General features: G+C 31.7%; 1 protein-coding gene across 5 annotated transcripts in view; it reads right to left on the reverse strand.

Moving 5' to 3' along the window:
* NFAT5 (nuclear factor of activated T-cells 5, tonicity-responsive) overlaps window positions 1-14,700 on the reverse strand; it is a 111,830-nt gene that overhangs the window by 29,627 nt on the left and 67,503 nt on the right. For 3 of the 5 annotated variants that reach the window (XM_010850949.1, XM_010850950.1, XM_010850948.1), the window contains 5 exons: window positions 11,792-11,853; window positions 10,782-11,340; window positions 5,549-5,741; window positions 3,382-3,572; window positions 1,328-1,500 (listed from right to left, as the gene is read on the reverse strand). In XM_010850949.1, the coding sequence (XP_010849251.1) occupies window positions 1,328-1,500; window positions 3,382-3,572; window positions 5,549-5,741; window positions 10,782-11,311 (1,087 nt within the window). In that variant the 5' untranslated portion in view covers window positions 11,312-11,340; window positions 11,792-11,853. The remainder of the gene's footprint in view (window positions 1-1,327; window positions 1,501-3,381; window positions 3,573-5,548; window positions 5,742-10,781; window positions 11,341-11,791; window positions 11,854-14,700) is intronic. The other 2 variants (XM_010850947.1, XM_010850946.1) reach the window with 1 other exon arrangement.

Consider the following 14,700-nt stretch of genomic DNA (forward strand, 5'->3'; position numbering starts at 1 on the left):
CCCCCTCCCCCCCCCCCCCCCAGTTCCTGCTAAGGCAGTATGATCTGAATTATCTAGCATCTCCTGGATCTGGTCTTCAGAGAGTAGCTATGGTCATGCTTAAAGTATTAGATCACATAAAAGAAGAACTGCATGTACCCCCACTAAAATTGAAATTCCATCCTTATAATATTCAAGTTGAGACATATTGTGATTTATAGTAAACTAGTACCCAAATTAAAAAAACTTCAGAATTCAATAAACCATCTACAGATTATTTATTCTGTCCCTATCCGAACACAACAGAATGGACATGGAATCTACAAACTTTAAAAGGAGCATATTTATAAGTGAACATTCTCCAGAAATGGCCCAAGGAAACACTAATACCATAACAAAATTTTCATAATAATGAAAAATAGAAGTCTTCTGAGTTCTCTTGAGATCACAAATACATTTACTACTACTCTTTTAAAACAAGGGTATTTGCCAAGCTAATGTATAAGTATTCACATCTCAAGTGAATTAAAAGGAAGGGAAAAATAAGATTTACTAAGGGTGAATAAGTTGACAAAACTAAGCTACAATTAAATAACAAAGGCTTTGTAAATGTCTGGGGGTACCAAGGACATAATACTCATAACCATCCAATAGGAAATTCAAGTAAATGGAATTCACTCAGTCTCTTCTGCTCTTCTGAATTCAGAAGCAAGGCCGAAGAACATAATACTTAATGAAAATCTTAAGGGATGTACAAAGGAAAAAATTTTCCTACATATTACTTGTACTAATACTCATTACAGGGAAACCAGACTATATGGTGAGGCACATACAACACGACTGAATTTAAATACACACATATACACATCATTTATTTTCTATACCAAGGTCAGCAAAGTAAGAAGTTAATTTCCCATTATACTACAGCACTTTAATTTGTAATCAGAACCCTCACTGCTATATATTTACAAAGTTCTGCTTACCTTTCTGTTCCTTTACGTTCTAACACAAAACACTTAGTATCACAGCAATTTACCACAAAATGAAGATGCTGTGAAAATCCTTTGGATTTGTAATTTACTTAGGCAAACTACTCAAATTACTTTTTAAATCAGTATAAGAGTAACAGGAAACTACAAAACGCTACATAACTTCTGAATCTTATTAGAAATTACCCACCTTTAGCTTAGTCTAGAAAACTTGACTATAGCTTTAAAAATGTTGCAAAGTTTGCATGACCATAAGCTTGAGTATGTAATACAACTGAAATTTAGAGATATCAGAACAATAAACAGAAAATGGAAAAAACCCCTCTATATATTTAGTATCTTCATATTTTCTTACTTACTACATAAAATTGGAGAAGAGGGTGTTTGCAGTGTCAAAGTGGAGCCATCTTTCCTTGTGATATTAACTCGAAAAACCAATCTGGCACGAGTGCTCTTTTTCTTGGAACCAGCAATTCCTATTCTGGCTTCAACATCAGCATTCCTCAATTTCAATATCCCTACGCAGTCAACCCTAATACAGAAAAAATATATTAATTGATAGTTTCTGCTGTATAAATAGTAATATATTCTTAAATATTTTCTTTTTAAGTATAATTTGCTTCTTTATTAATTTTTGAATATGTAATATAATTATTCCAAATTTTAAAAAATAGAGAAGTGTAAATTCTAAATATTCATAACTTCTCTGGTCAACTTTTTATTTATAATAATAATGGGAAAAAACAGTATAGAAATCACTATTTCAAAATCTGAACATAAGTTATGGTTTATAAGAGATATTTTGACAGTATACTAACATATATGGAATTTAGAAAGATGGTAACGATAACCCTGTATGCGAGAGAGCAAAAGAGACACAGATGTATAGAACAGTCTTTTGGACTCTGTGGGAGAGGGAGAGGGTGGGATGATTTGGGAGAATGGCATTGAAACATGTATAATACCATATAAGAAACAAATCACCAGTCCAGGTTTGATGCAGGATATAGGATGCTTGGGGCTGGTGCACTGGGATGACCCAGAGGGATGGTATGGGGAGGGAGGTGGGAGGGGGGTTCAGGATGAGGAACACATGTACACCTGTGGCGGATTCATGTTGATGTATGGCAAAACCAATACAATATTGTAAAGTAATTAGTCTCCATTAAAATAAATAAATTTAAATTTTAAAAAAAAGAGAAAAAAAAGATACTTTTGCTTTAAAAAATTAAATTTATCCTCTTCCTTTTTATACCTAATTCAGATATTAAAATAAGGAACAGATTTTACTTGGGAAAAAACTAGCAACTGTCTCCCCCCAAAATGAACACTGCACCATTAAAATGTACACTTTAAATATTTAATGTTATGGGAAAATGCTCATAGTAAGTGAAGAGTAGGTTACAGAGCAGTGAGTACAGTATCATCTCATTTTATCAGAAAAAAGGATGAAAAAATAAATGTCAAAATTGTAATTAGTTCTATTAAGTTGGAAGCTGGCATTTGAGGAGTATGTTTTTAGCTTTTCTATTACTACTATTTTTACTAATTTAAAATTTTTATTCTGTTTTCAACTTATAAGGAATAAGTACTATTTTTATAATCAGTAATCTCTATCTTCCACCATATACATTTACTTTTATAATCCCAAAAGTTAAAAAAAAACTTTATTAAATATGTTTCAAAATTTCCCTTTTCCAACTTATTATTTCCCTCTTACTTATTCAAAATAGCTTTAAAGAAAAAAAAAAAACACCAAATAAAGAAAAGTCTTTAGCTATCCAATACAAATAATTACAAGGTCTATCCCATATCAATATTTGCTGCTGTTAAGTTTATCTTTCAGATTAAAGGTCCTCAACAAAAGGGGTAAGGAAAAAAAATTTTTAATTTAAATCCTTAACACTTGTAATATATTTCAGGAAATGAAAATGCATAACATGAAAAATAGGTAATCATAGGACATCATTTTTTTTTAACACAGGAAAACAGAAATAAAAGGTAAATTTAGACTAACAATATGCTTTTTCATTCCAAGATTGGTTAAAGATACCATGAATGATGTCTGTCAGTTTCTACTGCAAACACTACAAAAGTGGAACTTAGGAAAGCAAATCAAATTGGTTGTAATTTTAGTTTTAATGTTAATATTATAAAACCAACATATAAGTCTATATTATTTTGCCAAAAGCCAGCATTCCACCTTGCTTTTATATCCTTGCCATTCACTATGGGAATTCTCTAGCAAAGGGCAAGAATTCATTTCCTCCACTACAATTCTGCCATAATCTATTCTTTTTATTTGCAATGCTTAAAACTAAAAATCTTTTATATTTACATTACAAACTAAAAACTTTTCCTTCTATTGCAAAAGTGTAATGAACTAAGAAAAAAATTTTTAGTAAGTACTCACGCCAGTGTCATATTGTTGCTTGGATCAAGGCCAACTTCTATAACAGTGGTGCCTTCGATATCCACTTCTTTGCAGGGAGTTGTATTTCGCCCAGTTACCCTGCAGGCCTGATAAAATCCATGTGGTTTCACTCGACCAGAGTCATTGCCCACAAACACCTGCAACACCACTGGCTCATTATGGCCTTCCAGCTGGAATGGATAACATGGAGCATAAACACTAATTTGTATTTCAAATAATCGAACTGTAAAAATCAAACATTTAAGGTCAAGTCTTATATTATTATATTTATAACTGGATTACAGTAAAGAAATAAGTCCTTCAGAAAAACAGAGGAGAAATGTTTTCATAAAGGAGAATTAGCTAAATTTTTCAAGAAAACTTTTAAGTTTTAGTTCTGCAACAATCACATTTTAATTAAAATTTTAGATGTGTAATGAAAAATTATCATTTGTAATTAATTTTTACAACCAAATGACAATGAATACACAATCCTTTGAGGTATTTATAAATTTGTGGACTGCCAAAGCATCTGGGTTACTCAGGATTTACCACCACCACTAACGGAAAATTCACTAAACTGTGTTAGTGGCATCATCATCAAGTAAGAGTACATCTACTAAATTTTTACTCTGTGAAAGTTATTGGGTAGGAAAGCATTTGACCTTCAGCTATATAAACAATAGAGGAACGGGGCTTATTTTTATAGACTAGATGCATACATGCAACATCATAAAATCATGGGCCAGAACTAATATTATGATATGAAAAACTGCTGGTTCAAACCAGGACCTATGGGTCATTTACAGGTCTCTAACAAGCCTTCATAAATTAAACTACAGTTTGTATGCTGATGAATAAATAAATTGGGTTCTTGATAAGGTTTATAGTTAAACATTGAAGCTGCTAATACAGAACATAGAAAATCACAAAATAACTTGTACAATGCACATCAAAGTGCTTAAAAATAACTCATAAATGTTTTTTATTCAAGAATAGCTGTATCTCAGTATCAATGGTATCATAATGAGTCAAATAAGCAGTCCACCCAAGCTGTTAGTCAGCAGTACCAGAGAACAGTGTCTGACACATAGAAGGGTACCATATCTGTTGAATGAGTGAATAAATAAACTTTTAAGATCAGGCAATTCATCCCCTATTACAGGCAATTAATCTAACAATACTTCTATAGATGAGTACTTAGACAAAACTTACTTAAAGCCAGAGCAGTTAGGTTAAAATTTTCAAACTATCAAAATGTCTGGCTAAACAAATATTTACACAAAGCATAATTTAAATGTTTCACTTGCCTGTTACTTGTCCTAAGTTTGGGGGACTAAAGAAGGACTGGTGTGGTGAGCAGTAGAGGGGTAGAAATGATATGGTACATGTAACTATTAACCAACCTTATAATGGTCATGAGTAAGTTTCTTGATTTCAAGTTTCTACCATTATTTCTTTCATGCATAAAAAGAAAGGCAGTTCAATGAAATTGCGTTCAACTAAAACATTTACACAAACTGTATTTACAAGAATCTACCCTGTGACTAGCCAAAATTCCTCCCTGTTTAGTATTTTGCAAGGGGTAGGAACACTTGTTAAATATTCCCTACCCACTTTTATTTTGGTTTGTCTTCAAAGAGACAAAATCTTTATAATAAGGTAAGCCAGGTGCTGAAATTTAACTGCTCCTTCTTTTTCCTTTTAGTCTAAGTTCTGAAACGCTAAAGACTCAATTGATATGATATCCTGTTTCCTAAACTGAAAACTTAAGTTACCTATCAACCAACTCTTTTCAGAGTTGAGTAGACCTGATTGCTTTCAACATCTCAAAAACCTTATTTTCCAAGTCCACAATAATTTCTACAATATTTCTTTGGATTCACTTTAAAATATTTTTAAAATACAGGTTTGGAAAGAATGTAAAAGAGTTGCTACCAATGTCAAACATAAAGGGAAAATAGTTCATGATTGCCATATATTTTACTTGTTAGAGCACATTCTGTTTCCATTTAAACTAAAATTCAAATGATTCAGACTTTTACTTTAATTTCTAATATATACAGCAATTAGTTTTATTTTAGACAGCTTTTATTGGTTAAAAACAAAATAACTAATAAACAAAAGTGGATAAAATTCTTCATTTACTGCTAAATAAAATAAGTACCTTCACTGTAGGAAAGCCTTGCTGTGTTCTGTCCTTTACTGAGCCACGACTACCCTCAGTCAGGTACCGAGCTCTGTGCTGGGTCTCAGGTTGTACAACTATCTTCAGCTCCTTTCCCTCACTTTTAACAGGATACTGTCCACATAACATAGGGCTCTTCTTTACTCCAGTTCCTTTTTGGTTTTCCAATGTTCTGAGAAATCAAAGCACAAAGTGGAAAAAGTATCAAAAAGAGTTTTCTACAAAAGTCATCCAAGATAAAGGAAGAAAGAGAACAAGCAATAACATAAAAAACAACTAATTACCTTACTGACAAAATAAATACAGGCTAAGGAATAATACATTCCATAAGCAAAGTATCTTTTAAAACTTTGTAATTAAAAAGAATGTGTGTGTGTACATACAGATATATATATATACACACACACACATTAAGTCACTTTGCTGTACAGCAAAGATTGGCACGACATTATAAATCAACTAAATACTTCAATTAAAAAAACTAATAATTGAATTTTGTAATAAAGTTGGACAGGGAAGACAAAGAATGCATATACGTAGCAAGAGGAAGGAAGACTGAATGCAATAAACCAAGTATAACAGGAAAGAGAATAGCTAATGTCACTGTAACCTTTCACATTGTACTTCAGTCAAAATAAAGTTTAAAAATTACATATATGTGTGAGGGTTACATAAAGTTACAAGATTATCATTATCTTCTAATAGGTCTTGAAATGCAAAAGTAGGGGTAGCAAAAAGAAAAACAAAAAAACATAAAAGGCCTTAAAAAAAAAAAACAAGGTACATGTGCATATTCTTTTGGATATCTTCCTCAGTATATCAAACTGAGAAAGTTATACTAAAAAAAAAAGTGATTCGATTTTTATTTGGAAATTAGCTTTATTCTAAACAATCTTTCCCAGAAGTTTAATTTTTCAGAGTATTTTCATTTGTGATTAAATAAGCCTTCAGCATATAAAAAATGTATAATCTGGGCTTTAAAGATAGGCAATTCAACATTTTTTTAAGTTGGGTTTCCAGTGTTTACTGATATATCATGCATTTGCTATGCAGAATGTATGTTCGAGGAAATATTTCAAGTGGTGGTTAGGACTTCAGGTCAATACATTTAATCTGAAGTACTGTAAATATGTGATAAAAATAAATAGAAAACAATACTATAGTTTAAAAAAATTGCCTATGTATATTTAAAAACAGAATCAGGGCCTATAACGCTTTTGGCATGATTTTCCCAGTCCTAAAGTTTACACTTATATTGAAGATACAGGATCCAAGAGATGACTGTGGCCAAAATCCTGTCCAAAAGCAAAAAGGTCCCAGGAGAAATATTATGACTTCAAACATAGGTGGCTAAGCAGCCTAAAACCTAGCTCCAATGTTTACCTCTCCATTTTCTTTCTTTTTTTTTAATAAAGTTTTTTTTTTTTTTAAATATGTGGACTATTTAAAAACTCTATTGAATTTGTTACAATATAGCTTCTGTTTTATATTTTGGGTTTTTATTTTTTTGGCCTTGAGGTATGTGGGATCTTAGTTCCCTGACCAGGGATCAAACCTGCATCGCCTTCATTGGAAGGTGAAGTCTTAACCACTGGACTGTCAAGGAAGTCCCTACCCCTGTCATTTCTAATCAAATTGTTGCCTCAGTAGTCAATAATAAAGAGGGAAACGCTACATTCTCAGTGGAATTGGGACTGGGGTGAACACATGGCTAGGAAAGGGACAAAAGAATGGAGGGAAGAAGGGATGCAAAGGAATGCAGTGACTGACTGAGAAAAAGGGTTCAGGGTTCTGAGGGGGAAGTACTTTGCTCCATCATCTTCATATTCCTTAAATCTTGCACAAGTCCCAAAACAAAAGAAGCTGAAAAATATTTGCTGATGAAGGCAAACTTGTTGATGAAGTTTGACATAATTAAGTCACAGATTACCTGTATAAGTAATTTAAAAGGCCCTGGAAGAAAAAATTCTATGAATAAAAGTATGGAATCAAAGTCAGAACAAAGGGCAATAAATTCTATTTTTTCATTATTCTGGGTAGAAACTCAAATCTTTGCAGTGAATACAGTATTTTGCATGTGAAATTCTATAGTGATACTGTTTTTTAATCATTTGAAAAATCAAAGCAGGGACTCCTCTGGCAGTCCAGTGGTTAAGACTGTGCTCCCAGTGCAGGGGGCGAGGGTTTGATCCCTGGTTGGGGAACAAAGATCCCACATGCTGCACAGTGTGGTCAAAAAAATTTTTATTTATTTAAAAATCAAAGCAAAAATATTCACTCAAACCATATAAAAACATCCCCAAATATGCACTGAAAGGGACTAAAATTAGTTGTATTGATTTACTAGATTATAGATTATTTCTTGTCTTCCTTTTTTCTGCATTTTTCAAATGTTTGTAACTAATATCTATTAACTTTACAATGAAAAATGGAAGACTTTTAGTCTGAAATATAAGAAAACTGTAGCACATCATTAATTTGGCAAGATATGGCTTGTATTCACTTATGGTAGCCAAAGCAATATTTATGAGGATAAATAAGATACTAAGCTTGATTATTTCAATAAAAATTTCATTTGGGATGAAAACTATTAAGGTAATGAAGTATACACATTATGGTTTAAAGAACAACACATGTAATCAGTTTCTGAAATGATACTTTTAAAAGCCCTTAAAACTAACTTTATTCTCTAGGTTTAAATGTAAAAATGGAATACACACATATTTAGATATCAGGCTGTGTAAAACTGAACATCAACTAATTATTAGAAAAGTATTCATTCAAATTACTAATTTTTAATACTTTATGGCTTAAAGAAAAAATAAGAAAATAGCAGCTATTTGTATGGGATTTTACTTTTAAATTGACTATCTAAAAAGAAAATCCACTATCTTGCCATATTCCATTCAGAAGTCTTAAAATGATAATTTAATTCCTCTGTGCTGCACATCATTCTGGTTGCCTGTCACAAAAATAATTTTTACTACAAAATCCCTAAAACAGTTTCACATATATCATATCTTAATCTCTACGAATATCTAGAAGAGACACTGGGCTACTGATTCTCAGGATATTTAGGTGAAGAATTTAAGAAAAATATGGGATGCTTAAATAACTGAGTAGTTTTTTAAAAATAGTTTTGTTTTCTTAGCAAATTCTTTCATTTAACATTTTAATTATACAAAATGCTATTTCCATCTTGAAGATAAATAAAAACTGCTGTACCAAAATATTTTAAAGTCTATTTTCTATAACGTAGCTTTATATAAATTGAAATTTTATGGCAAAATTTCTTTCATTTTCTAACATCTATGAACTCTTTTTTTGAGATCCTCTTAACAATTGTTTCCAAAGACCTAATTTTTTTATATTTACATATGGTTTTATCCTTTCCTCAATATAGTTCTTATAAATTCAAAGTTTAAACTTCTTCCATCATTTTCATAGGCTAGTGTCAAATGTTTTTCCATTACCTAAGAAGCTGGACATTTCTTCTGCTGCTTGATGAGTTTCTGTTCCATGAATTATTTCATGAGAGATTGTGTCTTGACAAATGTTATTATACTTTCCCTGGGTAACCTCAAATCATTTCTAAGATATATCTATCATACAAAAGCAGAAGCAGAAAAGACGTATGTCAAGATATCTTTTTAACAGCAACTGCAAATCATGTGTGTTGACTAACTGTTAAGTCAAAATTTTATTTGTTCTTCATCTGAACTTTAACATTTTTTCAGTATAAAAATGAAAATCTCTCTTATGGAACTTAAAAAAAAAAAAAAAAAACCACTTTCTCCACAGAAGCCCAAATAAACACATACCTGTATTTAATGATAGACACATATGAACCTTTTATATCTATGCTACTATGTTTCAGAGCATTATTCTACAGGTTATAGTTATACAAAATGTCCTACAATTGTTGACTCTGCTAACAGCAATACTTTTGGAAAGGGTATATAAATATTTTTTAGATAATTTCCTAACCTGGACTTTATAAAAATGAAAAATATTTAAATGGGCATTTTTATTTAACTACATCACCCCAAAGGAGTAATGGGCATTTTTTATGTAACTTCATCACCCCAAAGGAGTTTTAGATGAGAGCAGAGAAGAGAGCAGTACAGAATAATCATTGCTTAAATGGTAGATATTACTTTTAAAATATACTGAGAAAATATTTAAGGACAAGTTTAAGAAACACTAAAGATATTCTAACTCTCAATCAGATTTTTATCTAAAAATCCACCAATGATGTAATCAAATAATGAACCAATCAAAAGCATCTCCATCATATTCTGTGACAACCTAAAATTGTAGGAGATCCTGGTCAACTAAAAGACCATCCAAAAAAAGTAATCTCTCAAGATCCAGTAAGTTAAACTTTATCAAACTACGTTGAATATACTGCAGGAAAATGTAATCAGAAGTCTAGCAATTAAATGTTACAATGAAAGTATCAAAGGAATTGGAAAGTCATAGGGTTCTGTACTTTAGAAGTGAACGTTTTATAATATAGCTACTGAAATATATCTAGTATGTGTTGTAAACTGGCAGAAATGAATGAAAAATCAAAATAGGTACCATGATTCTGTTCTATTACCCTTTAAATACCCAGAATCACAGAAAAAAAGTGATCTATTTATTTTTAAAGAAATCCTAAACTGGCAAAATATATTAAACAAAAAGCTTAAAATAAATACATGAATCTAAATTGAGACTCAAACTATCAATTTAGTTTTTTGTTTTCATCAAATAAAAGGAAAATAAGGTCTTCACAAAAATGGAAATAAACTGAATCATATGGGGGAGACAATGTGAAAGAGAAAACAAATTAGCCCTCTGTAAAAGTCTGTTTTAGCTAGAGCCATTACATTAGTAGTTATCTGAATGAGTAAAAATATTTAAAAAATCTTTTAAAATATAAATTCATCTGAAATTTAAGTTACTTCTTAAACAGATTATTTTCATTTTCTACTACTTAATCATACCCTTACTAAGATATCTACTGGCAAAATCTGCTGGTATTTTATTATCTTCTCTTGTGAAACCTGATCATTTTAAGTTAAAATTTTCATGTTTATCAATGATAAAATTAGTATCTTTGCTTTAGATGCAAACTTGAGCTGAGCAATTAAGAAAAATGAGGAATGACTTATTTTTTTGTTTTGCATAATGGTGAGAGAACTTTAAAAAAAATGTGAATACCAACCCATTTCCTGCTTTTGAGCTGCCTTTGTTGTCCGTGGTAAGCTGAGAAAGCACATAGTGAGGTGCTTTGGCACTGTCGGCATCAAATATATCCATATTAGATTCTTCACAATCTCGTCGTTTGACCCCCGGCCTCTGCTTTGGATTTCGTTTTCGTGATTTACGAGGTACCTCAGTGTTATCATTGTAGGAACTGGTGCTCATGTTACTGAAGTTGGAGGGGGAATCCTCCATCCACATACTGCAGCTCTGCTCAGATTCCAATCCACACCCCTCATCCTGGCAGGACATCCGACTGTTATCCAGCAAGTCCTCAGGTGGTGGTGAGATGTACAAGACTGTGTGCCTCTTCGGTGTTGATGGATGCTGCTGAACTGTGTTACTGGTTAACTGCTTTTCACTTACCCCTCGGTTACTTACCCCCAAGGCTGAGGAGCAGCTCTCGACTTGCATAGCCTTGCTGTCGGTGACTGAGGTAGAATAAATGGTAGGGCTGGAAGAGGTGGTAAAGGAGCTGCAAGCACCGCCCATGGAGGAAGAGGAGGGAGCTGAAGAAGCATCTGCAGTGTACAATTTAAGAGTAAATACACTATACATGTTTTCACCTATGCTGGCTAGCAGTCCCAATGAAAAGTGATTTGTGAACTGATTGTTTTCCCCATAATGAATAGTTGGAATTTGGTTAAGTTTTAGAATATAAATGCTTCAAGCAATACAAGGCCTAAAAATGCACAATTTAAAAAAAATGCCAAAATAGCATTATTTTACTTGTTATAATTGATAAGATTTTAAAAAATCTAATTTAATGTTTTAGGCTGTAAAGCAAGAACAAAGCTTTTATTGCCTCAGCTGGATATTTCTATTGAATTTTAATCATTTAAAATAATAAAAAAAAACCCCAATATGAAATATATGCTTGTGGTCCACATTCAATGCCAATTAAATAATTCATTATAGAATTTGAAAAGTGGGACTGTGCTTAGCCACAAAATATTAAAATAAGTTTCTAACCTATGAAGCAGAGAACTACAGGTCATTTTTAATGCAGACACTCCCTGCTTCAGAGGCAAATCCTGGAATAAAAATATGAGAAAATAAATGAGAAAAGAGCTGCTGATTATTCCAGATATCAATTATAAAATGAGAAATAAATAGAAAAAATATATAATCAACTGACTTGGAGGCAAAATGGAACTGGTACCGTCACTACAATTATTTTAAAATCTAGAAGAATAAAAATGAAAAAGGTTTGATTTGGAACAGGCTGGGCTGTAGAAGATAAGCAAGTTAACTACTGAGGGTCTCCAGAAGTTGGAAGTGGCAGTTCAAAACCATGATCTCTAATAATACCATCCTTTGTGGCAGAATGAAAAACAGAGGAAGGACTTATTAATGGATGGATTTTTCTTGTAAAGTACTTGATTACACATTCAGCACTTGGTTACCACTGTCCATTTACTCTCTCTTTAAAAGGTCTACTTGATTTGAACTATTAAGGGAATTTCTTCAGGTGAGTAAACAGTCAATTTTATTGACTGAAGTCTAACGAAAGAGTTGAACAGGAAAAAAAATCTCTGGAGAGAATCAGAATTATTAATAGTTCTTATAAAAAGGTTTTTTATAAAATCATTTCCCTTGCCTATGCCTAACCAAAAAAGTCGAAAGTAGATCTTTTCAAAATGTGTGGCCACTGGCAGATCAGTTCATTGAAAAATACAACTATTAAACCCTTTAACAACATAATCTATGGAAGCACACTTATGTTACAGTTGGAAGTTATCAGTCCTATACAATTTTATCTTGTATAAGATACAGAAGGGTTTATAATCATAAACATATACAAAAATGAAAATAGGCAACATGGACAACTAAAAATATGTTTAAATTGAAATTAATTTTTATCTATACCATGTATGCTACTGTTTTATAGTGGCATGATAAAATTTAAAACTGTGATGTCCAGTTACTAGAATTGCAACATCCACATTAATTATGTAAAGAGTGAAATGTAAGAATGCCAATGTTCAGACAATCAAAAGCCAAGTGCCAAAGATCTATTTTTAAATTGAAAAAATGCACCAAAACACTCAAATCATTGAAAGAACTAAATTCATCCATAATTTTTCACTGCTGTCAAGGCTGAAGAATACTGTTACTAATGTTAGCCATAAATAATGTAATCTACATAATGCCACATGGAAAGATTTTCTCAACTACCATGAGTTAAGGCACTTAATGCAATTAGATGATACCAGTTCCATTTTCCAGTTTGTATCCTTGTCAAATGCAGTAGTTGAAATTGGAAAAATTCAGTCACTTTAACTGCATTCCAATTTAAAGAAAAATTTTATCACTTTTGTATCATGCATTAATGCAATGTTTTCTTAGTAAATATTTTAAAAGATTTGTAAAAACTACAAAATTCTAGATACTAATGTCAGTGACAGTTTAGGAGCTGATTTGTAGCCACTTTGGGTTTAAATAACAAGGTTTTCCTTATTTTTTTGAAAAATATGACAATTCATTTTAGAAAAGATAAAAAAGGTATTATGTCTAACATTCCTCCATCTGTTCCAACTATTGGCAAAAAAGAAACTACATGTTGTTGTATGTATGAGCCTATGTTCATTATTTTCAGAAAAATACAAGTATGCAGCATGCAATATTTGCAGTGGAACACACAAAGCATGCAACATGAATGCTGTGAACTTGTATTTCTAAAAAGACATTTTCTCCCACCCACTCTTTGAATCTAGGTACCATGCAAATGAGAATGCAGAATATGAACATCTCAGGGATCCCTGTCCATGAAAGACAGAAAGTTAGGTAAAATGTAATCATGAACTCAAAAGTAAGTTATATGATACTTATGAATTTAATATGCAAGATATAATCTAGCATTGCTCTTTAAAAGCATGTGTGATTAAATCTTGCAAGTCTTATTTCAAAATCATGGTTATAAAACCCAATTGATATAACTGTACATAAATATCTGTTCTGGGACAGGTATGCCAAACTGTGATATCATACCCTACATAAGTTAAAATATTCTCTACATTTTCCATGGACATCTAACACACATTTTGAATATTATACCTGCAGTTTCCTGGATATACTTATTAAATTAAAAAGTTCATGAGCACAAAACTATTAAAGCTGAAAACATAAACTGTCAAAAGACAGTAGCAAGCATCTTTAATTTTTTAAATTATTTTTTAAAGGTTACCTCAGTTCGATCCTAAATTACTAAAGTTCTCCTTATTTTAAGAACATAATGAATATAAGACAATTTTTTGAACTATAAAACTCTTTACAATAGTATCATTGTTCCTCTGATGCTTAATGAAGATGGTGTATAAAACCCTTCACAAAAGCATGTTACATTTTGGTTAGGAAAACATCACCTAAGTGCATTAATAATGCCAGGTGAGGTGGTAAAGTAAGGGGTAAGAACTATGGGCCCCTAGAAAGCATGGACAACATCTTTCTCATCTTAGACTCCCCAGACACGTAACATACTATGACTTCCATGTAGTAAAAATTCTACTTTTTAATTAAATTGATTTACGGGAAGGTCAGTATTTCCTATGTATGCTGAGTTACATTAAACTGGTAAATAAATGTACCCATGTGTTAATAATAGACACATATCAGGTTTAAAAAAAAAAGATTTACTACTCAAAATGCTTAGACTATATCTTACTATAGCAACATTATCTGCTACAGGAAAAGTCTGGAAGTAACTTAAAAGAGTTTAGAGGTAACTTACTTACTATTTCTACAAAAATGTGCTAAGAATCTTCTTTCTTAAAACTCAGATATAAGTCAAGTGACTTACTTGTGTGCATGCATGCTCAGTTGTGTATGACTCTTTGCAACCCTAAAGACTGTAGCCTGTCAAGGTCTCTGTCTACGGCATT

Source organism: Bison bison, unplaced genomic scaffold (assembly GCF_000754665.1).
Source record: "Bison bison bison isolate TAMUID 2011002044 unplaced genomic scaffold, Bison_UMD1.0 scf7180017864297, whole genome shotgun sequence".
Classification (NCBI taxonomy): Eukaryota; Metazoa; Chordata; class Mammalia; order Artiodactyla; family Bovidae; genus Bison; species Bison bison.